Source organism: Lupinus angustifolius, chromosome LG15 (genome assembly GCF_001865875.1).
Source record: "Lupinus angustifolius cultivar Tanjil chromosome LG15, LupAngTanjil_v1.0, whole genome shotgun sequence".
Lineage (NCBI taxonomy): Eukaryota > Viridiplantae > Streptophyta > Magnoliopsida > Fabales > Fabaceae > Lupinus > Lupinus angustifolius.
Window position 1 is genome coordinate 17357248 of NC_032023.1, and position 25205 is coordinate 17382452.

A 25205-nucleotide genomic window follows, 5' to 3' on the forward strand; every position below is an offset into this window, starting at 1 on the left:
TAAGTTTTGGTGCGAACAAATCGGCTTGTTATGGGACCTGTACTCTCGGTTATTTCCGAATAGTTATTGGGAAGATAATGGTGTAAGGATGGTGGACATATGCATAGCATGGATATATGTTATTTATCGATATTGATTCTAAAATCATAAGTTTTATACGTCATTCATATTTAATATATGTGTGTATGATCATATGATATATCTGCACTTGTTCTTTGTCTTGGGGTGATATTCTGCGTAATTCCACGACGTCAATGATAAGTTTTTCATTAGATGTTTTACTCCATCTCTTTCTTTTTAGTGTACTCGTATACATCCATGTTTAGATGGACAGGTCGGTGATGATCAGGGGCTACCGTTTTACCATGTCTCAGGAGGGGGCATGGAGCGTTGAAGGAATCAGATACACCTACACTGGTCCTTGCGACCTGGAATTGGATCGCGTATGTGATGGCTCTATGTTGCATCTCCCGACACATTACGCAGTTTGGGAAGCATCATTCGCCCTACTAGAGCGAAGGTCCGTACTTGCTGGTCCATCTGCACTAGCTAAGGCACGAGGCAGATCAGAGGTTGTCAGGACTTGGCCCCAACCGAGATTCTCATCTACTGACTCAACGCCAAGAGGGACGGAAGGAGCATGCATGGCTACTTCATCAGGGCCTAGGGGGTACACTTCGGACCCTTCAATGGATTGGGTAGCAGATGAGGTGGTGGAGGACGAGGACAATTTCTGTGTAGAGTTAATTTGCATAGAGGATTCAATGAAGGTTATAGAGATCTCTTTAGACTCGAAGATCGAGGAAGACCCGAGTGAGGGTTTCAGTGCACCACCAGTCTAGGTGCTCATTTCTTTCTTTTGATAAAAGTATTTAGAAAAGAATTATGTTTCTTTCAATTACATTTTAAGTATTAAGAAATTATTTCCGCAAAGGTTTGAAAATGTGACGTCTTGAAAGAGAATAGATAAAATGGAAAAAATATGATTTGTAAGTTATGTTACATAAAGAAAAAAAATTACCCATTTTCCAAGAGATTAAATATAGTTATTATGAAATGATTTTCGGGGCGTTACATAACACGAACTGAAAGAGCCTAACGTCGTGTGAGATGGAGGTTTTGGAAACAAGCGTGCATGTGATTTTCTCACGTCGGTTAAGAGTTATGCTTTGTGATGATAATGTAACTTCTTTGATGGGTGAATTCTGAATTTCCATGCAATGGGTTATTTGGCGAAGATGTTGATGAATCAGAGGTGTATCAGTAGTAACAAGCTCGCCAATTCGATAGCTTTAGAACATTCCTTAGCTTTAGGGGAATGAATTGATTCAAATTCTTCAGTGCTGATTCAACCATAAACTTGGCTGTGGCCGATGATCCAAGCTTAATCTAGGTTGGAGTGTGTCAATATCCCAATTTCCTGGGCGCAACAAAAAATATGCAAATAAATGCAATGGAATCCTCATCGATGTTTTTTTAGAGGGAAAACATGAAAAACCAGTTTTAAAAAAAATGATTGGTCTGCTCGCATAAAGAAATTAAGTTCGGAAGTCGGTTACGGGTGAGAATGGTATTAGGTACCTTATACCGCCCATTATAAAAACGGTACCTACATCAGTTATGTGGATATCTATTCAAAACATTATTTTTACCCTCACATTATTAAACAAAATAAAGAAAGACAAAAAACATTTTTATTTTTTTGTATCTGTCAGGGAAATGTCTGCTCATACATATCTCTAACTGCAATAGAGAAATCAAAGCTACGTAGTTCTTTTGAAAATAGGTTGATTGGTTGAGATATTTTATTTATTTTTCTTGTTTTTTAAATAATAGGATAGGATAACACCACATGGCACTAGTCTCATAGTGCATTACTTCTCCTTGATTTAGTTAAGTTATTTTGGAAGTGTCAACTAAAGGTAACGTGACAGGACGCTAGTCCCATAGTGCAATACCCCTCATTGATTTAATTAAGTTATTTATTTTGAAATGTCAATTTAAGGTAACGCGATAGAACACAAGTCCCATAATGCACTACCTCTCATTCATTTAATTAAGTTATTTTATGAAAATGTCAATTTGAAGTAACGTGATAGGGCACGAGTCTCATAGTGCACTACCTCTCATTGATTTAATTAATTTTTCAATTTAAGGTAACGCGATCAGGCACTAGTCCCATTGTGCATTATCTCTCATTGATTAAATTAACTTGTTTTTGAAATTTGACAATTTAAGGTAACGCGACAGGGCACAAGTCTATATAGTGCACTACCTCTCCGTAGCTTAATTAAATTTTGTTTTTAGATATATTACACTATAAGATAACGTGACAAGACACTAGGCCTATAGTGAGTTACCTCATATCGCTTTTAAAAATTATTTAAATTTTTTTACAACTAACGTGACAAGACACTAAACTTATAGTGGACTTCACATTGCTTTAAAAAAAATATATTTTTATTGCACTTTTATATATATACATTATTAAATAAACAAATTACAACAAAAATAATATAAAAAACAAACAGAATAAAAACATAAAGAAATAAAAAAACAGAACTAAAAAGAAAAAAAAAAGGAAACAATACATAGATAAGTATATAAAAAATGGAAATTAAATTGGGGATTTAGGCTTAGGGTTTGAAATTGATTTGGAGTTTTATGGTAAAATTGATTTAGGGTTTAAGTTTAAATTAACTTGGGGGTGTAGGTAAAAATTGATTTGGGGTTTATGTAAAAATTGATTTGAGGTTTAGGTCAAAATTGATTGGGGGTTTAGGCTAAAATTGATTTGGGGTTTAGGCAAAATTGATTTGGAATTAAGGCAAAATTGATTTGAGAATTTAGGCTAAAATTAATTTGGGGGTTTAGGTTAAAATTAATTTGGGGTTAGGTTATGGGAAATCAATTTGGGGTTGGGGATAAAATTAAATCAAGGGTTTAGGGTTCACGACAATGTGAGATGTTCAACAATAAAATTAGTTTTCAAACACAAGTACTTGACAATACACACATTATAATAACAAAAAGAGAATAATACAAATGAGAAGAAAAATACATATTTTGTACTTATGGAAAATGAAGAAGATGATATCATTATTTTAGTATCTTCTTTGTCTCCTTATCACATGTTTTTTCTTTCTAAGAGTGTCTCATTCTCCATCTTTTTTGAATTTGCCCTTCATTTGAAAACTAGGATTCTCTCCTTAGGTATTAGGGTTGCCTCCTCCCTCTATTATTTTTTAATTTTGAATCTCCTCCCTTGTTTCTAAAAACAAGGTTTATAAAACTTTATCAATCAAGCCCAATTGTCATTCTTAAATTAATATTTATTAATCCTTTATTTACTCAAAACTTTATCATTTTAATTTTTTTTTGAGAAAAATGAAATTACTCCGGTCAAAATCGGATGTTTACAGAGTGTTTGTTGACTTAAGAGTTTGAGAATGTTTTGGAGGTGGTGTTCATAAAGGGAGAGGATACACTTTATTTGAGTGATGGAGTAGAAGTATTTGATAATTTCTCAAGGTGTCCTTCTTTGGCAATCCATCCACCAGATTTGGATTCATGGTTGGGTTGTTGCTCAAACACTATGCCAATCTCACCCTTGTGGGGCTTGCACACGTTCTTCTTCACTCTAAACCAACAAATGTTCATCATTCCCTATTACATTGCAATGCCCAAATTTAGGTGTGAGGATATTCTCCAATGTCGAAAAGGACATAAAAACGAAATCAAGAAATACCATTACATGATACTTTTATCATTTAGATATGATATGATGACCTTACATGGAAAAGGCGAAAACAAAAGTTAGTCTTTCCTATATTACAAAGTATTCTTTTTTTCAAATTTAGATATAATTATAACCCTCCTTCATATTCTCCTAAAGAATACTCCCCAAAATGGATTTGTTTATAAAATGGTTGATCCATGAAAGAATCAAGATGTTGCATTTGTCCCATGATGAAAAAGAAGGGTCTACCATATGAGTTATTGGAAGAAAAACATTTATGAACTGTAGTTTATTCTTGGTTTTTAAGGCCATCATTATGGCTTTGGACCAAGAATGATAGTTTATTCCTATCAATGGAGGAGAAGATTTATATTGATATGAAGAATTACATGATACACTTATTTATACCTAAACCAATCCTAACAACCTTCCAACCATATTTAACTAATCACTAGTTGTAGAAAATAAAGAAATAATGATGTCATTATTATGCAAAACATGATTGCTCGACTTTTAAGGAACAATTTACTTTTTTGTTGACCATGGCTGTGCTGCACATGAACCTGGAATTTCTGATCGTGCCTAGCTTCTCGTCTAGCCCGAGAAATGACTTGCTCTCGTGGCCTGTCATGGTCAACATTACCAATGCATCGTGATCGAGTGAGATGGCCATCGTGGTGCACCATGTTTAATTCTTCTTTCCGAGAATGATGTGCCACACCAAATCTAGAATGATGTGCTTGGTCCAAGCCTTCTGACTGAGAATGATATGTCGTGTCCAAGTCAGAATGATGCCCCACGTCCATGCCATCTGACCGAGAGTGATGTGTCATGATTGACATCGTGACTGAGCCTTGTGAGTCAAGTTGATGCAACATGTCCAAATCTTTTACGGAGGTAAGTGAGTTATGTTGTGATAGTCTAACCGAAGCTGCTGGGTCATGGTGGAAGTCAAGTGAGTCATTATGCATTAACCTGTGTGAATTTGGCATGTGAAAATATATCAAGTTTAATACAATAGAGAGAAATTTGCTATGTTGAATCAACAATTCTAACTCAAATAAAATTAGTTATAATCCAAAACAATATATTAAATTTGACACTAGTATTAAGTTACATTTGTCATCGATACAAACCAATCAGATACCCTTTGAAAAATAACTTAGGACAATACTTTAATTATTAAAAGGCTAAATTTAATAAATCTACGTGGATACAACAACTTCTTTATCTATACTTATTTCTGCCATTGTTTGATAATTTCTATACCAATTTGTCGGTAAACATGTCTAATGTTATCCACATACACACAAATCACACAAAAAATAAATGTGTCAATACAATTTAAGGAAATGATCAATCTTGTGAGTTGTAGACAGGTTGTCACAAAAGAGAAGAGTTTGACTAAAAATAACATCAAAATCCTCAAGTAACCTTGAGAGATCGAGCCATGATTTCAATGGAAGTAACTTCCAATGATAGATACCTGTCATCTGCCTTGGATGTAGTGATCATTCTCTATCGTTTAGACATCCACAAGACTATGGAATTGCCAATAAAAATTTAGTATTAAGAGGTTGAAAACCTAGTATCTAAATAATTGATCCAATCAACATCAACATATGCCTTCAAACTGATACTAGAGCCAACTAATTAAGATTAGTAAGCCTACACCAGGAGATGATTTGAGGTACCTTAGCAAATCATTAAATGAGTCAAGATAAGCAGTCATAAGTACAGACATGAATTGACTCAGTTTGCTTATTGCAAAACTAGTTTCTTGTCTGGGTATGGTGAGGTATAACAATTGATCATTCAATCTTCTATATATGCATGCACCAAGTAACAAATCACCATTTGAAGTAGTTAGTTCTAAATTAGGATCATGGGTAGAGTGGCAGGCTTACTTGAGATTCGTGTTACACCAATATGGTACTTATAAATAAGATATACATACATATTGCCATGTTGCATAATTATGGTTACATGGCTAAAGACGTGGAAAAGTAAGCCTACATAGTTGATATTGAAAAATATCAACTTCTAAAATTGTCTACACATATGAATAATATGTACATAAACAACAAATTATACTCAATGAGTTCCCTAAAAGAGGAGTAAGTTGTTCTTGATATCGTACCCTAACTTCTCCAAATTGGGCTGAACTGCAAACTGAATCATGGGTGGTGGTCCACAAGTCAATGCCAATGTGTCATTGGAAGCCTCTGGAAGATGTTCCCTTATGACACTCTCAGTGATGAACCCCACATTGTATTTCCACTTTTCTCTAATACTCTCTTGTACCACATACCAAACCTTGAACCTATCATAATTCTTAGACCAATCATCAAGTTCTTCCATAAGTAATATATCATCCTCCGTCCGGTTCGCATATATAACATGCATTTCAGTTTCATCAGTTGGGTCCTTCAAAATTGCTTGTGCCACTTGGTAAATAGGTGTGATTCCTGTTCCACCAGCCAACATGGCTAACCTTTTTGCAAACTTGTGTTCTCCATGAACAAGAAAGTTTCCTTTGCCAGTATACTGAATATGACCTAATGGACCTTTTACGTCTAGAAATGAACCAACGGGGAGTGAGTCTAAGTGTTGTGACATGAGGCCACCATTAGGGAACTTTGGGTGCACATTTTTGAAATAAATCTTAACCAATAAATCAAAATAACCCAATTCATCAACTGCACTGGTTGGAGTGTAAGCACGCATGCAAAGCTTGTCGTTGATGGTCGCACATAAGAAAATGTGCTTCCCCACCGGTAACCCTAAGAGCTGGGCATTGGAGGGTAACGCGAATCGAAAGAGCCTAACATCGTGTGAGATAGAGGTTTTAGAAACAAGCTTGCATGGGATTTTCTCACGTGGGTTAAGAGCTATGCTTTGTGATGGTACTGTAACTTCTTTGATGGTTGCTAAATGGGTGAATTCTGAATTCCCATGCACTGTGTTATTTGGTGAAGATGTTGATGAATCAGAGGTGTATCCTGTGGTAACAAGCTCACCGATTCGGTAGCTTTCGAGCATTTCTTTAGCTTTATTAGAATGGATTGCATCAAATTCTTCAGTGCAATCTGTGCCAGCATTAATGAGAATGCTATCTTTGCCACCAGGGTGATATTTGAGGAAGGTGGTGCAATCATAAACTTGGCCGTGGACTATGATCCAAGCTGAATCAGGGTTGGAGTGCTTGTTGACTTGAGAGATTGAGAATGTTTTGGAGGTGGTGTTCATGAAGGGAGAAGATACACTTTTTTTGAGGTATGTAGTAGAAGTATATGATGATTTCTCAAGGTGTCTTTCTTTGGCCATCCACCCACCTGATGGGTTTCCTGGTTGGGTTGGGTGCTCAAACACTATGCCAATCTCACCTTTATGGGGCTTGCACATGTTGCTCTTCACTCTGAACCAACAATTGTTCATCATTCCCTGTTACATTACAATTCCCAAATTTAGACACAATAATAACCTTTATTTTTAAGAAAATATAGAATGAAGTATCATAATTTATCTTTTTGTGTATTTTAAAAAAAATGAAAAGAACGAACACATATAAGAATATTTTTTACCATTAACAGTATAGGTTCAGTTTTTTATTAAGATGTGCTGTAATTAACCTAATGTTTATTTAGAAGTACTACACTTTTCATTGCAAGGTTGTGTCTATACAATTATTAACTAGCTACAGGCCAACAAGCTTTATTAAAGTGACAGATTAATCTAGTACAATTATTTATTGCTGGGTTTGGGAAAAGCCGGCTGCAACTTGAATTGAAATCAGCGACCGAAAAGCTTGGATTCTTATGTCATAAGATTCAATTAGTGCCGCTTACTTTATGTAATTAATTTAATGCTCTAGCTAAGATATTTTTATTTAATTGTTAATTATTTTCATGATCGAGAGGGATGAGGTAATTTAGTGGGGCCGACGCCTGTCTGCAACCACTCATATGTGAAAATGTGAAAATGAAAGATGATGATATTTGAAGCACTAATTTTTAAGTACAAGAGGACCACATTTTCTATCCATATACACTCCATCATTTTAATTCTCAATATATATATATATATATGTATATGTATATTCTTTATATTTTATTTTTTTAACAAAAATGAGAAGTGATTAATAAATAAAGTGGTACAAACTTTAGAATATCAAATATAACTCTATCTATTAAAGATACCACATCTTCTATCTCACAATATTATGGCATTCTATATACCATGAGTTGTGATTGGTTAGAAAATTATTTAATAATTAAACTTTTAACTTCAATATATATTTTTTAATCATTCATAACTCATGATATATTAAGTGAAGAGGAAATATGATCCCTCATTCCATGATACTTAAGGCATCTCAAAAATTGCTGTATGACCAAAACTATTTTATCAAGAGCTCTATTATATGTCAACATAAGATAAGATATATCACTTTATTTCTTCTTTTTTGTTCTATATTTTCATATATTCTAAAACATATCACCAAAAATAACAAATCCTTTATTTGATATGCATAGAAAATTATTGCTGATAGTTGAATGATACTTAATTTGAACATCAAAGTTTAGATGCCTATGTCATGTCTATTTTCTTTATATTAGAAACATATTTATACAAATAAGATTAAAAAAAATGCTACAGAAAGAAATAATTCGTGTAAAAAGTGGTTTTCAAATAATGAAAGCTTTTCCTTTTCAATAAAAGAGGTAGGTTACATATATTAAACTAGTTTTTTAGTAAATTTTATTATACTACTTAGAAGTATTTATTGACTTAATGTTGAAGAAATTATATATTGGAATCCTGCTATAAACCACATAAAAGTATTAATTAGCTGCATTTTTTCCATTTTAATTAATTAATTATTACTTTGGCGAACACTTGGCATAACTAAAATGAAAATAAATGTACCTGAAGATAAATAATGAGAATCTTCTCTAAATTACTGGTTATAAAGAAAGAATCTCCTCCGAGCTTGTTATATTCACAATTGTAATAAAATTGATATATTAATAACCTACCCTTCAATATTATTATACTTACACTCAAAAGGTTTTTGTCAGGAAAAAAATGTTATTTTTAATAGTTAACATAGAAATGCACACGAGCCACTATATTTTACAAGGTGTGAAAATCTATGTATGAACCCGACCCATGATAAGTGTACATCACATGGTCCATCATTAACGGAAAATCAAATGTTTTTTTATTACATTAATTTTATCTTACAGGTATGGTAATGTTTTTATTCATTTTTTAAAATTGTTGTGTTTTCAATTATTATTATTTTACACATAAATTAGTTCAATTCGTTGTTGTTAGTAATATTTAATGTTTTATATTACAGTACAGTTGACATTCATAAAAAATATGACAACAAATATTAGACTTAAATTCGCAATAACTAATAATAATTAAGGTGAAAAGAAAATATTTTACGTTCTCACAAATTATTTGAATCATATTTTGTTCAAAACTTATGTTAAAAATATTTCTTAGTAAGTTGCTATTTTTTGTTAAAACTTTAACATACAAGCATTATCGATCCTGATATTTAATAGGACCGTTGCAAGAAAAAATTTGGGCTCCATAATTTAAAATAAAAAATTTAATCAAGTGAAGAATTTTGCATGTTCAGTTTGAATAAAATTTAGACTCCAAAACAAATTGTGAGATCACAATAAAAATAATGACATATTGTATATCAAAATAAATTAATTATTTTATTTTTACAATAAACTTTAAACAAAATAAGTCTAAGACAAATTTTGATAACATAGAATACAGTTTCTTTTTTAGGCCTTTAATTCAATTATTTTTTGAGATAAACTTCTTAATAAACCTTAAACAACTTAATATTACCTTATTTCAATTATATATGATAATACAAGAGAATATTACGAGTAAAAAATGAAAGGTTTGGTTAAAGAAGGGTATACGTACCATAACATTCCAAATAAGCTTCTGAGGCTGGGTATTAAGAGCCTCATCCCAAGCACGCACTGCAATCTCTTTAGCTCCAAGTATCTCCAACACTTCCACCTCCAATGACCACAAGCACCAACACCAATACTTGCCATATTTGTTGGGTTTCTCTTCATTGTTCAACGTGCTCAAGTGCCACGTTTCACCACCATCCAATGTCACCTCTACACGTGTCACTTTTCTCCCACCCCCTACACATACAACAAGAATGTTACTCTCACTTTCCTCTCACCTTCCAACCATTTTCTATATCACTCCGACTTCTCCTATTATAGGAGATGGTAGTTATATTTTTCACTGCATTATTAAAAGTAAAAAATGTAATTTTATTATGAATTAAAATATATAAATGTCATAGTTTTTTTGATTTTTTAATGTTTTAATGTTTTTTCTATAACTGTCCTCTTGAGAAAAATCTAGCTTCTTTTGTTGCCATTGTAATCCCTCAATTTCCAATAAAACTATTATATTTTTATCTTACTTTAGCTTGAATCATTATGAATTTCAAACTTTCCCTAATGATTTTTTTTTTGTTTTCTATCCATGTGGCTAGTTTTCTGTAAGCAAAAGACAGTTTTTCTATCTCATTTGCAGCTAGAATCACAATTACTGCAAATAAAAAATCAACTTCTGAAATATATTTTCTATAAATAATTTCCATTTATAAATCGGTCAAAGTAGCATATAATAATACATTAGTCCTTTGACAGTCAAGTTGATTTTAATGAGATCGAAATAGAAAGGAACAAAAAAAGTTTTTCACATAAGATTCAAAGATTTTTATACCATTAGCCTCTCATTGAAATTTTAAATAAAAGTCCAAGTTAAGAATAATGTAGTTGGAATAAGAGAAAACTCACCGGAATAAGCATAGCCTTTAAGTACATAAGGCCTCTGAGTAGTCCATGAATTTATCGGCAAGATCTCATCATGACACGGCGTCGTTATCACCGAGTTTATATTCAACTCATTGATTATATACTCTGGTTTGTACCACCAAGCTATAATATCAAAAATCAAACAAATAAATAAATATCTCAATAACCCTTTATCAACAAGGAATGAAAAAAAAACATAAGGTATTATAGTCGGGGATTTTTTTTTAATTGACATATTTTCGGAATAGACTTATAAATAATGTATCTTTGTCTTAGATCAGTAAGGTTACCTTCTGCATTGGCAAGCTCAGCGTCGACGTGGGAGGGAAGTACCCTATTGTCCCTATAATGATAGTAACTATCAGATTGCTGAGTAGTTACGATGATGCGTTTCAACCATTTCACCATGCGTCCACCAATGAAACCTGGTATAATAATCCTTACAGGGAAACCATGATCTGGTATTAAACGCTCGCCGTTTTGCATGTAAGCAAGTATAATATCGCGGGAGGGATCTAGTGCAGCCTCTCTCATGATACTGGTTCCATATTTGGTCCCACCACCGTCACCTGGCAAATCATCAGCACCCTCAAAACAAACATATAAGGCTCCTTTGGTGCGGTTATAGATCCCACACTGCTTGAGCACGCTATATAACGGTACACCCTTCCACACCGAAGTGGAAACCGCGGCAGCGCCCCAATTGAAGCCTATGCTTTGTTTAACAAGATTTTGTTCCATCCTGCGGTTCCCAGCGCACACGAGTGTGACTGGGAGCTCGCGGGATGGGAAGTTGTTAATGAGTTGGTCCATGGTGAATTGGGTGGGCCGATTCACCAGACCGGTTACTTCCATGGTCCAGTCATCCCATCTAATCCTTGGGACTGGACCGTGGTTACGGACGTAGTGGACTGGGACTGGGGTGATGAAGCCGTGGTGCATGAGGCGGGGAAGTGGTGGTTCGGAATTGTAGGGGTGTTTTCCGGTGAGGCGGATGAGGGTGGTGTTACGTTGGATCCAGTGGTCCGGTGTGCCGTCGTCACGTGGGTCGTAGATTGAGGTTTCTATTTCGGTGGTTCCCTTTGAGACGAGGTCATTTAAATAGACAACGTCGTCGTTTTCGTCGTCAGAAGAAGAATCATTATCCATGTTGTCGGAATGGAGGAGTGGTTGGGGTGACATTTTGGGGTTGAAGGTGCGAGAGACGACGTTAATAGGGGGTTGGAGAACAGTGTATTGACGGTTGTGGACGGAAGCAGCCATTGAGTGGATGAGGTAGTTTTTGAGAGAGGGGGAAACTTGAAAGGGTTATATTTTCAAACATGTGATGAGGGATTAGTGGATTTTGGAGGAAGAAAATAGAGAGGCTATTGTTGCTGAGTGACGGAATGATTGGGAGAATGGGAGTTATATAGATGAGAATGGAGTTATTTTCTATTGGTTTTCATTGTGGTTATCTTTTAATTTTTTTCAGAAGTGAAATGTTACATGGGATGGTAGTTACTGGTTGAACATCAAGCAAAATTAGGGTTGCCTTGGATAATGTTTTCTTGTTCTCAGACCCATTTATAGGTATTTACTGGTTTTAGTTTCAATTATATATCTATGTAATTTGTAGTAACCAATATTTAAAAATAATTAATACATAACTAATAATAAAAAACTATAATATATATAAAAAGTTAATTAAAAAATAAATTTATAAATAAGCAAATACCCCAAGAAATATCATAAAATTAGTTTTTACCTCTAACCTTTTATTATGGGTATTTCATGATACCCACTAATTAGATTCTTGTCATCCATGAAGCAAATGAAAAAAGAAGAAGATAATATAACACCTCTATCCTTTTGAAGAATAAAAGTAACGAGAATGAATCATTCTAGAGGGCGAGTCCTTAAAAAATTAAAGAAAATCTAATATGTAATAATATATCTATTATTTTAAGTATAATTAAATAATATTTTTGTCATTAAAAACATAAAGAAATTGAAGTATTTATCACTTTATTATCAGATAGAATTCTGTTCAAAATTAACTACTTCTCTCTCCAATATTGGAGATTAATTCATTAATCTTTCTCATAGTTACCAAGTGAGTTATATTTTATACTTTATACATGTAGGTCAAAGGGGTGAAGATCCTTGAAATATAATTATATGAAAATTCTATCTATAAAATGAAGTACAAATCTAATAACTTTCTTCTATATTATTGAAGAGAAATCTGAATTGAATTGAAATATCTGCTTTAAAACAATTAAAAAGTTATTTGTTTTTATTGATAAAAAGTTAAACGTTGATACATTAACAAAAAAAATTATCAACAAAGGATATATAATAATGAGAATGTAAAGAATGATCAATCCAATAGATATTATGGATCGAAAGTTTCAAACTAATAACTAAAATAAGTGTACTACACGACATGAGATGTAGAAGTAAGTGTTACCATTAAAATACTATGCCATACTTTGAGGTACCGATCTTAATTTGAGGTTCATATTTATTGTCCTATTTTTTATATCACTTTATATATTATTAGTTCTAATTGATTGAAAAAAAATTTAAATTAAAAATATAATTACTAAAATTATTCTAACCAATTATATCTCTTGTTACATGAAATAGTACAAAAATGTGAGACTCATTTGTCAAATATCATTTCCATTCATATGAGCTGCACACGAGAGAGACTAACACCATTCCTACTATTGACTTAATTCTAGATGCATGACATGAAAGTGGAGTAATCATTAATTTCATAATTTAATTATTAATTAAATAAAAGAAGATTAATTACTTTATTTATTATTATATCTATAGAAAACTAAATAAAAAGAAATAATAATATAATAGACTAAACAAGAAAAGGTTAAAGAAAAAAGACACTTAATAAAGTGATAAAATTATTTATAGTCCACAATCCATCCAAATCTAATAAAATTAAACTCATCCAAATCTATTTATTAGAGTTAATAAATATAAATGAATGAAATATAATGAATAACTTTAGTAATGGATTAATTTGAATTCTTCCATTATATCAAATGGAATCCATTGATATATATATATCAATTTGGATGTATATGCAATCAATCTAAAAAAATCAAAGAATGATGTTCTTTACTTTTTAATTTCATTTAATATTCAATAAAATTAAATTTACCCAAATTCATTAGTAATTACTCTTACTTTGAATATTTTATTAAATTGAAATCAACTATAGAATATGTGGATTTAGTTAATATTAAAAGTTTATTTTTAATTACATAACATATATAAATATTTGTTAAAAAACTTGTAGAACCTTAAACATTGTCTTTTAGAATATTGAAAAACATTATTTTTTTGTAAAAGGTTTTTTTTTTAATAAAGTGCCGTTAACATTTATTAATAAACCAAAGCATACAAAAGAGGAAAATCCATTACAAGTTGTTGAACCTATAGCTAGGGAGACCTAGTCTATTTCTATTATACTCTTCATGTATGAAGCATGGAGCTTGATTCCAGTAAGAGTTTTTTTGTAAAAGGTTAAAAATACACTTTTTTTTATAAATAAAAACACTTTTTAAAACATGATTTTTAAAAGTATTTTAAAAAATGATGATAAAAGTGTTTTTTTTAAAATGTTTTATTGAGATAATATTTTTAAAAGAATAATTTAATTTCAATAAAAATGAAGTCATGAATAGATTGAAATGTATCCATTAAATTTGGACATAGATGAATTAGCTAACTTAAAATATAGTTTATATTAATTTACATAGATTGATAAATGACTTTTCATCCATCAATTAGGATACAAATTAAAATTCATCCATTTGTCATCCATAAAACATCCTAGTCCATATTAACTCCCATTGAAAGGTCCATATTAACTCCCATTGAAAGCGATGACACAAAATGGAGACGGCAACTAGGACATTGAGCTTTCAACATGTAGCATGGTGGACCAAGTGAGTCCGTTATTGGCAGAAATAGTATATAAACCCATATGACCAAGGGAGATATGGTAAATCTGATATAGGAAATCGACCACTACAGGAGGAGCTAACTAATTGCTCTAACAAATATGCCTACCGACGAGTTAAAAGGAAGCAAAAACACACTGAATTAAAAGGAATGGAAATCTTCTACATATATAGTATCACTCTTCATTGTACTTTACACAATTAAAAATAATCATCTTATTATAAATTATGTGTGAAGACTATGTGATTCCATTGAGCTCTTGAAGAATAACAATGATGAATTGAGAAAAGAAAAGTGGTGAATTGAAGAAATGAATCTGGACAGGACTTGAGAAAAAAGAGAAAGACTGAAAAATGTGAATGATATGAATGATCTAATTAACCACAATTCAAAATCATTATAAGCTATATATATAAGAGTTAGTTAAATAACTCACACATAATCTATTCTCAAAATAAAAACTCTGAAAACAGTCAAGGGAAGAAGCTATATATAATAAGAATCTAAGTTATACTTTAATATCAAGACTAATGATTATAAAGTTGATTGCTTGTACATCAAGCAACTCTTGTGTTTTGAATTATAATAGATCTACAATCATCCTTATTAGTTAACATTATGATAACTTATTTTCTAATAAAAATAATTATTTTTTATGGAGGTTATTGATTTTTATTGTTGGTAATACATAATAGTAAATCTACAAGATTTATGTTCACCAATCACCATGAGATCACTAGCTTGTGTTCCAAAGCCACTTTTGTACGAACAATGATCTTCTCCATTAATGTAGATGCAAATGATTATTTTTACACATATTTTTAATGATAAAAACGTGATTTCATTATAAACAAATAAATAAAAGTGTTATTACATATTGTTTTTATGTGTTATTATGTTATACTTATCTCTCTATTAGTGGAGATGATCCTTACTCAGCTAGCATCTACACTTTAGAATAATAATAAAAAATGTTTTTTTAAATACATTGATGTTTGATATACGGTATTTGAGGAGATAAATATTAAAGATTTTTTCATAACAAAAGATACATATTAATATGAGTGGAAAGATACTATGAATTGGAACCAATGACTAAAAAAGGTGTGCTTCATGACATGAAATATAAGACTAGCTAGGTGTCAGTGGATCTAGTCATAATTCTAGGTACCATCTTAATTTGTGAAATATCATTTCGAGAAAGACTTGGGTAGAAAGATATGTACGTAGAGATAACTAATAAAACATGTACGTAGAGATAACTAATAAAACATTGTCAACACGCATTTAATTCCAAATAAAATTTAATCATAAATGATGATATAAAAAAAAGCTTAAATACACTTATCTTTAAATATGACGTAACGTATGCATCTTCATGCAAGTTTTTCTCAAATAATTTATATGTTATGAGCTCAATCAATTCTATTACCGAAGAGAAGCAACCCAACGAAAAGTGCACTATTCCTCTATACCGAATTGCAACACTTATAATAAGGAATAAAGTAATTAAATTAGTATTACTGTTTTTTTGTTGGCAAAATCAAGAGTTTCTCTAATATATAGAGTAAAAACAAATATTTTGTTTTCGAATAATAATTTTTTGAGCATCATAAGATCTAGTGAGACATCACACAATTATATAAACAATATTTTGTTGATATATTGTTGCGTTTACGTACATGCAATAGATATTTTTATAATAATTGTAATTACTTTTACCATTTTTAATCTTATTAGATAAGGTTGACTACCTAGATCAATAACTATATAATATTCTATCATAAATATATTGCTTATAGTAAAAAGAAAATATGACTCTCGCTTTATTAAAATATAAGAAAAATAATAAGATGTTAGTTTAGTGGTGTAAAGTCTGATTAGATTTTTAGAATGATCAAAATGTCTAAATTCAATTTTTGGAAAACACACTTGTTGAAAGGAATTGTCACACACCTAAAAGGAATTAGTTCATTACCTATAAGGTAATACATAATTTTAGTAATACCAAAATATATATAATAAATATAAGTGGTGAATATAACGTTGGATAAATTAGGTTACAGAAACATGCATAGCCAAAAGGATTATGAATACACGCAATAAATTACTAGCGTAATGTTATTATGCCATCGACATGGAAGAAAGAATAAAGATCCTCATAATTGCATGTTTTTGTATTTATTTTTAGTAGCAAAAATGTAATTTTATTATAATCAAAATAATAAATGTGTCACTAAAAGTTGTATTTCCTTTAGTTTTTTGAAGTATCTATCTCATCATTAATGGAGAAGGTCTTAACTCTAGAAGAAAAGTATTGTATGTGATTGTTTTTAAAACTTACCATTCCATTATGTATGGTTGAAAAGGCTTAAGAAGTTAACCAAACTTCAAGAAGGCTTAACAACGAAGATTTTGTTAAAGAAATTTCCACATTAATGTCTGAAGGAAAAGTGAGTGCTGCAAAGTCCCTCAAAGTTTGATAATCTAAGGTGAAAGTTTCCAGAATAAGTAAGAACTTTTTTGTTAAATATTTATTTAAATTGTTTTTCATATTCTCTGCTTGATATTGTATGTTGAATTCTTTTGAATTGTTATGCTTCATTCAAGCTAGTTGAAGTTCTTTAACAATTCGAAATTGGGTTTGTTTTCTTCCCCCATGATCAAGTGATGGTAGCTAGTATTACTTATGGAATACTACACTGCCTAGAGGATGTCAATATCATTACAGGTAGTATACAAATTTGTAATAACAATCACACATAGTTGGCCAACATTATTCGATATTTGATGTTATGGAAATGAGTTATTCAAATCCAACATGTTTTTTTTGAGAAAGGGAAGTATGTTGACATATGGATTATATGTCGAAACTTAGATTACTCTCCTCAAAAAAATTGAAGATCAAAACTAATTTCATATGGGAGCATTCCATATTTTATAGATGAATTTTCCCCCATATTTTAGCTCATGTTTAAATTATTCCAATGTACAAAAAAGGTAATATTTTGTAATAATATATTAAATAACGGTATTTATTTTTAGAATGAACTCCTTACAACTCAAAAATATTAGGTGAAGATTTGGAACTAGACTATTAAGTAGATATAACAGTTTTTCATATCTAATATTTGAGTGAGATTATTCACATTTTAAAATGAATATTCATATATCTCTTTGATGAACTATAATTTTATAAAATATAAAACCTAATTCATGTCCGTAATATTAGTGCTAATAATTATATCGCCAATTTCATTCTTCTTCCTTTTGAGCATCTTGTTCAGATATATATTATGATTAAAATTTTCAATCTTTAAAGCAAAATAAAAAGAGTTAGAAAGAGATTATCAGAAGCCCTCACAACTGCACGATAATATTGGGATAAAAAGCCTGGAAAACATGCAAAGAACAAAGAGGGTTGAAATGAATAGAGTAATCCAAGTCTTAAGAGAGTCCATACTTGAGTAAGTAGAGTAGAAATTGTAACTTGCCAAAATTAGTAGTTAGTTTCAAAATTATGTTAGTTGTTAAATCAACCTTTCTATAAATAGGTTGTGTATGAGTTTGGCTTTGATATAATAATATACTACACTCTTTACACACTTCTTCTTCTAGCTTACTTCCAATATTCTATTCTTCTTTCTTTCTTCGAAATCCCAACAACTTTGGTATCAGGAGCTACAAGAATCCAAGGACCTGGAGGTGCGTATGTGTAGAGTCAACACGAAGGATTTGTTGAGTAGAAAAGCTGAGCAAAGGAGATTCGAATTCACTGAGAGTGAATCAAGACTAGAAAAGGGTGGTCAGAGAAAGGATCGAGTAAAAAGAGAATTGAGATAAATTGAAAATCTTAGGAAATGGTTGGAAATGGCACAAACCTTCCATCAATGAGACTCCTTATTCTCACAGAAAAGAATTGGGATCGATGGATGACTCAAATGTGACTCTTGTTTTGCTTCCAAGAAGTAAGTGAGGTAGTGGAAGATGGCTTCCCTCCACTGGGCCCTGATGCAACAAAAAGTCAAAGAACAATGCACAAAGAGGCCAAGAAGAAGGACAACAAAGCAATCTTCCTAATTCATCAACGCGTGGATGATATTCACTTTGAAAAAATTCAGAATGCTACCACTTCCAAAGGAGCTTGGGACATCTTGATTAGAAGCCATGAAGGCGGAGACAAGATCAAAAAGGTGAAGTTGCAAACTCTTAGGAGGCAATATGAGCTACTACATATGGAAGAGTGTGGTAGGATTGGTGAATATTTCACCAAGGTACTAACCATAACCAACCAAATGAAGGGGTATGGAGAATCCATCATAGATCTCATGGTGATTGAGAAGATCATGAGGTCTTTGCCACAAAAGTTTGACTTCATAGTGATAGCAATAGAGGAGTCAAATGACATCACAATGATGAAGATAGAAGAACTTCAAAGCTCACTTGAGGCACATGAAATGAGGCTGTTTGACAGAGGCTCAGACAAGAAGACAGAACAAGCCTTAAAAGCAATCTACTTCAAACATGAAGAGAAAAAGAAAGACAAGAAGTGGAAGGGAAAACATGAACAGTATAAGAGATGGCCTCAGAATGCTGAAAGAAGAAAAACTAATCAAAATTGGGCAGAGTCTTCTGGTGGAAGAGGAAAGCTAAGAACAAACCAAAAATTAAAAGGATTTGATAAAAGGAAAGTTGAGTGCTTCAGCTGCCATAAATTAGGACATTACTCTTATGAATATCCTAATGGAGAGGGAAAACAAACAAAGAACCATGAAGAAGTCTATGTCGTGCAAGAAGATTCAGATTCAGAACTGTTGAATCTAATGGTAACTACATCCACAGAGAGCTCACACACTGAATTATGGTATATGGACTCAGGGTGTTCCAATCACATGACCAGACACAAAGAATGGCTTACATAATTTGATCCATCAAAGAAAAACAGAGTGAAGTTTGCAGATGACAACTCACTAGAAGTAGAAGGGGCGATGAATGTAGTGATTACAAGGGAGAATGGTTCAAAATCAATAATCATAAATGTGATACTACTATCAAAGATGAAGTACAACCTACTAAGCATAGGTCAATTGCTTGAAAAGGGCTTCAGTGTGGTAATGAGGAATGACAATCTTGATTTGTCTGATGCTGATAACAAGCTTATACTTAGAAGCAAGCTGACTAGGAATAGAACATTCCAAGTAAACATCAAAGCAGTTGAAGTGCAATGTCTAGCCTCTATGAAGATTAGTGATGAAATTTGGTTATGGCATTCAAGGTTTGGTCATCTAAACTTCAAGAGTCTGCATCAACTAGGGTCAAGACAAATGGTAAGTGGAATTCCCAGCATATCATTGCCTGAGAAAGTGTGTGAAGTATGTTGGTACGGAAACAAACTAGAAAATCCTTCAAAACAGAAATGGAAATGAGGTCCAGATCAATCCTAGAGGTTGTCCACTATGATGTGTGTGGCCCTTTTGAGACACCATCCTTAGCAGGTAATAAATACTTCATAATCTTTGTAGATGAGTATAGTAGAATGATTTGGCTAGATGTCTTAAAGGCCAAAAGTGATGCTTTTGAAGCTTTCTTGAGTTTTAAGGCTTCTGTGGAGAAGGAGAGTGGAAAACAGATCAAGCTACTTAAAACTGATGGAGGAGGAGAGTATACCTCAAATGAGTTTGAAGCCTATTGTAGAAAGAATGGCATAAAACATGAGGTTATTGCACCATACACTCCTCAACATAATGGTCTTGCTGAAAGGAGGAATAGAACCATTATGAACATGGCAAGAAGTCTGATCAAAGAAAAGGAATTACCACAAAAGTTATGGGCTGAAGCAGTTTCGACCTCAGTCTATATCTTAAATATATGCCCTACTAAGAAACTTGAAGGAAGAGTACCACTTGAAGCATGGTCAGGAAAGAAACCATAGGTTGGTCATCTCAAAGTCTTTGGATCACTTGCATACATGCATGTACCAGAACAGAAAAGAACCAAACTTGAGGATAAAAGTGAAGCAATGGTGTTTATAGGCTATCACAACACATGAGCCTATAAGCTTTATGATTCTGTCAAAGAAAGAGTTCAAATAAGTAGAGATGTGCTAATCCTAGAACAAGAAAGGTGGGATAGGAAACAGATGCAAACCACTTTGAAAAAAATGGTTCTTATGACCATAAGTGATGAATCTGAATTAGAAAGACCAACTCAAAGAACTAATGAGTCACCCAGAGTTCAGAGATCACAAAGAATAAGAACATTGCTAAATAGATTCAGATACTATGAGTTACATGCTGATGATCAGATCAATGAGGAAGGTGATTTGATTCACTTAGCATTGATGGTTGAGGCAACCCCTATAAATGAAACTAAGGCATTGAACCAGATAGAGATGAAGAATGCAATGAATGAAGAAATAAAGTCCATCGAAAGGAATGAGACTTGGGACTTGGTTGAACTTCCAGTTGACAAACACAAAATAAGAGTCAAATGGATATTTCAATAGAAATTGAATCTTGATGGTTCAATCTCAAAGTACAAAGCAAGACTTGTTGCCAAAGGTTTCTTGCTACAAAGAAGTTTTTGCACATGTAGCCAGAATTGAAACTATAAGGGCACTGGTTGCAATAGCAAGTGCTAGGAATTGGGGGCTGTTTCAACTAGATGTGAAATCAGCATTTCTCCATGGACCTCTAATAGAAGAAGTATATGTGCAACAACCACCAGGCTTTGTTACAAAAGGCAAAAAGCAATATGTATACAAGTTAAAGAAGGCTTTGTATGGCTTGAAGCAAGCACCAAGAGCTTATAACAAAAGGATAGACTCCTTTCTGTTCAAGCTTAATTTCCAGAAATGATTTGTTGAGCATGGAGTATACATCAAAAGTGTAGAGGAGAATTGCTTATCATATGCTTATATGTTGATGACTTGTTACTAATAGGATCAAACAAAAGGAGCATTGATGAATTCAAGAGAGTTATGAATGCTGAATTCGAAATGACCGACTTAGGAAGATTGAGCTACTTCCTAGGGATGGAGTTTGCATATACAGAATCAGGAATCATGATGCATCAGAAAAAGTATGCAAGTGAAGTCCTAAAGAAATTCAAAATGGATTCCTCCAATTCAATAGCAGTCCAGATGAGGTAAATCTGAAACTAACCAAGGATGAGGAAGGTGAGTCAGTGGATGAGGCAATGTTCAAAAGGATTGTTGGATCACTAAGGTTCTTGTGTAACAGCATACCAGATTTAGCCTATGGTATTGGCCTTGTGAGTAGGTTTATGTGCAAACCAAAGAAAACACACCTCCAAGCAGCTAAAAGAGTACTGAGGTATATTCAGGGAACAATGGACTATGGCATATTGTTTCCAACAGAAACAGGGAGACATGGATCAGAATTGGAGTTGATTGGTTATGAAGATTCTGATTATGGTGGAGATTTTGTTGAAAGGAAAAGCACATCTGGATACTTATTCCTACTCAACAATGCTTCTATCTCTTGGTCCTCAACAAATCAATAAGTCATTGCACTCTCAAGTTGTGAAGTTGAGTACATCTCAGGTTGCTATGCAGCTTGCCAAGCAGTTTGGTTAGAAGAATTATTAACAGAGATGAAGATGAGTATGAAGGTGCCACTGCAACTGAAGATTGACAACATCTCAGCCATAAACTTGTCAAAGAATCTGGTGAGTCATGGTAGAAACAAGCACATAGAAGTGAGGTTTCACTTCATCAGAGATTTGGTGAACAAAGAGAAGGTATAAGTGGTTTATTGCAACACTGAATTGCAATTAGTAGATTTATTCACCAAGGCATTAAGGGTAGATAGGTTTGAAGACTTATTAAGAAGAATGAGTGTTGTATCTCTTAAGAACTTGTCTTAAGGAAACATGTTGAAATGAATAGAGAAATCCAAGTCTTACGAGAGTCCATACTTGAGTAAGTAGAGTAGAAATTGTAACTTGCCAAAATTAGTAGTCAGTTTCAAAATTCTGTTAGTTGTTAAACCAACCTTTCTATAAATAGGTTGTATATGAGTTTGGCTTTGATATAATAATATACTACACTCTTTGCACACTTTTTCTTCTAGCTTACTTCCAATCTTCTATTCTTCTTTCTATCTTCGAAATCCCAACAAAGAGAACTCTTGAGGGAGTTCTTAAATCTTATAATTGAAGAAGTTAATTGTGACACCTAGATGGTTGACATATTATTTTTTTCATTTGTAGAGTATGAGAATCGACAAAAAAATAATAATTAAACTTACTACTCTAAAATTTTGATTTTGTTTAAATCTTAAAAACAATCTTTCTTTTTTTTTGTTCTAGATGTTATAAGGGGCATGTATTTAGCCATTCATGATATTACAGGTTGGAGGAATTATTCTAATTTTTTTTTAGTAAAAAATTAATTTCTTTCGGAATATATGATTGTCTCTTCCAATAATTATTGCTCTTGAGAATCAAACTCTCAACATTTTAGTATTTCTAAAAATTTAATAAACTTTGTACCGCTAGATCAATATCTTGTTGGTAGAAGACAAATTAATCAAAGATATGAAACCATTAAACCTAAAAACATCAAAATCATTCATGAGTAATAAATGAGTTAATAATGTGTTTACTTCAAATTTAAACAAAAAACCAGGTTAAGGCATTTTGATTAATATAAATAGTTATCCAGTCATTCCCACAGATTTTGAACTGTACTAACTAGCAGTTTTTCTGTTAATTAATGGTGATTGGTGACTATATGAAGAGCCAAAGGTTTCTATGCAGCTGCCATATGCATGTGGCGACCAGTTTTTAAACAACTTCCTCCAAATCCAAATTCCTGATAATTTTAATCATCTAAATAAGTAAAGATGCAATTGAAACACTAGTGGGCAACTAATGGTAAAAGTCTAAATATTATTATTATTAAAGTATAGGATAGCTAAATATATATCTAATCCCCTATTAATATAAGTCCTTCTTTTGGCCATCAATGAAAAACAATCATGTTGCTAAAAAAATAATTTAACTTCCATTGAAAAATAAGTTACTAAATTTTTTCATATTCATGATTTTTTCTTATTAGTGGCAAAAAAGTAGATACAAGTTTATTAGGGTGGAAGATTTATTCTATTATGTGAATAAATAGAGTGAGAATCATCTGTAGTACAACAACATATGAAAGTACAATGAAATACAATAATAATTGTATTATTTTATTTATTTATAATGATTCGATAGTTTATTCTTAAAATTACAAATAAAAATGACATTTTTCTCTAAACCGGGAAAAAGATTTTGACTAATATTTTTTTGTTTCTCACAGGTATCCTTGCATCGAAGGCAAGACAATCATGTTCGAGCCGAGAGTATCTATAAGTACGTGGGACTGACTCTCCTGGCAGACATTTTTTCATCTACAAGACTCGAATCTTAGATCTTACTTATGGAGAATTAAACATGTATCATTTGAACCAACACCCGTTAATTCACTAATGTAATAGTAAGGGACGAATGTGCAAGTTAGAAGTGGCGCAAACTGGGGCTGGTTGGTGCGTACAAAATGAAGCAAGAGGGATACTATACTAGGTTGGAAGATGGCAACAAAATGGAATAGTCACAAACTGGGGGCGGCTACTTGGGTACTGAGGGGGTTAATTAATTTATGTGGTTGGCCCTTTGGTGAATCCTGGAGTCACATTGTTTTGTGGTTCCCCTCTCTTTCTCTCTCTTTCTCACTCTCTCTCTCTCTCTGCCCCTAAACTTTTATCATAGCCAGAAAAAAAATGCCTTTTCATCATATGATTTTTTTCTAAATCATTTAGTTACTAAACTTATATTGCATCTTCCGCACTTTCTTTTGATGATGTCAAGTAAAGGACAATAACCGACATCACAAATTACAAAATGTGCTCCTCAACAAATTGATATATATATAAAAGCATTGATAATAAATGTTTAAGTATATTCTTCAAGGAAACAATAAAAATGGAAACTTGTTTCAATAAGTTATCTATTAAAAAAGTCAATGTATTTAATATATGGGTTCTGATATATTTCCGCATTTTTTAATTATAAAAAAGTAACATTTGCCAACCCTGGACAGGTGTTCTAAGAGTGATCACTCAATATCCACAATTTTAAGGGATCCATTTTTAAAAAAAATTAATTAAATATCTCAAGTTATCAGATTTATTATATCTATGTTTATTTTTATAAGCTATATAATTATTTTAGGAAATTCCATATTTTTATTTTAGGTTTATTAACAAGATAATAACAAAATGTGTGATACTTTAGAGCCCACGGAAATTCTAAAATGACATTTTGTTAAAAGTTTCATATTAAGTTTGAGATAATTTCTAAAAAAAAATTAATATCATAAAAAAAATTCTCTATTCTCATAATTTCTTTAATAAATTTAAAGTTTATATTTTTTTTCGGGCAGAATCTTGAATATGTGACATCACCCTGGTAATTACTTATATAATATCATAAAACTGGATGATTAGCCTAATTAAATAGATTGAAAACATAGGAAAAATAAAAAAAAATATTTTTTTGTTACAAATATATAAATAAAGAAAGTCATAAATTTCCTATGCAAAGTTATT

General features: G+C 32.1%; 2 protein-coding genes across 2 annotated transcripts in view; one reads left to right on the top strand and one right to left on the bottom strand.

The window, feature by feature from the left end:
- The window catches only part of LOC109328054 (inducible nitrate reductase [NADH] 2-like), a 17692-nt gene extending 5682 nt beyond the window's left edge, over positions 1 to 12010 (bottom strand). The window contains exons 1-4 of the mRNA XM_019561302.1: positions 10911 to 12010; positions 10603 to 10743; positions 9701 to 9933; positions 5760 to 7183 (exon numbers count right to left, since the gene is read on the bottom strand). Coding sequence (XP_019416847.1) covers positions 5846 to 7183; positions 9701 to 9933; positions 10603 to 10743; positions 10911 to 11883 — 2685 coding nt within the window. The 5' untranslated portion in view covers positions 11884 to 12010 and the 3' untranslated portion in view covers positions 5760 to 5845. The remainder of the gene's footprint in view (positions 1 to 5759; positions 7184 to 9700; positions 9934 to 10602; positions 10744 to 10910) is intronic.
- Positions 18630 to 19517, top strand: LOC109327744. Its single transcript, XM_019560901.1, has one exon. It carries the CDS (start codon positions 18630 to 18632, stop codon positions 19515 to 19517), a length of 888 nt encoding a protein of 295 aa, XP_019416446.1.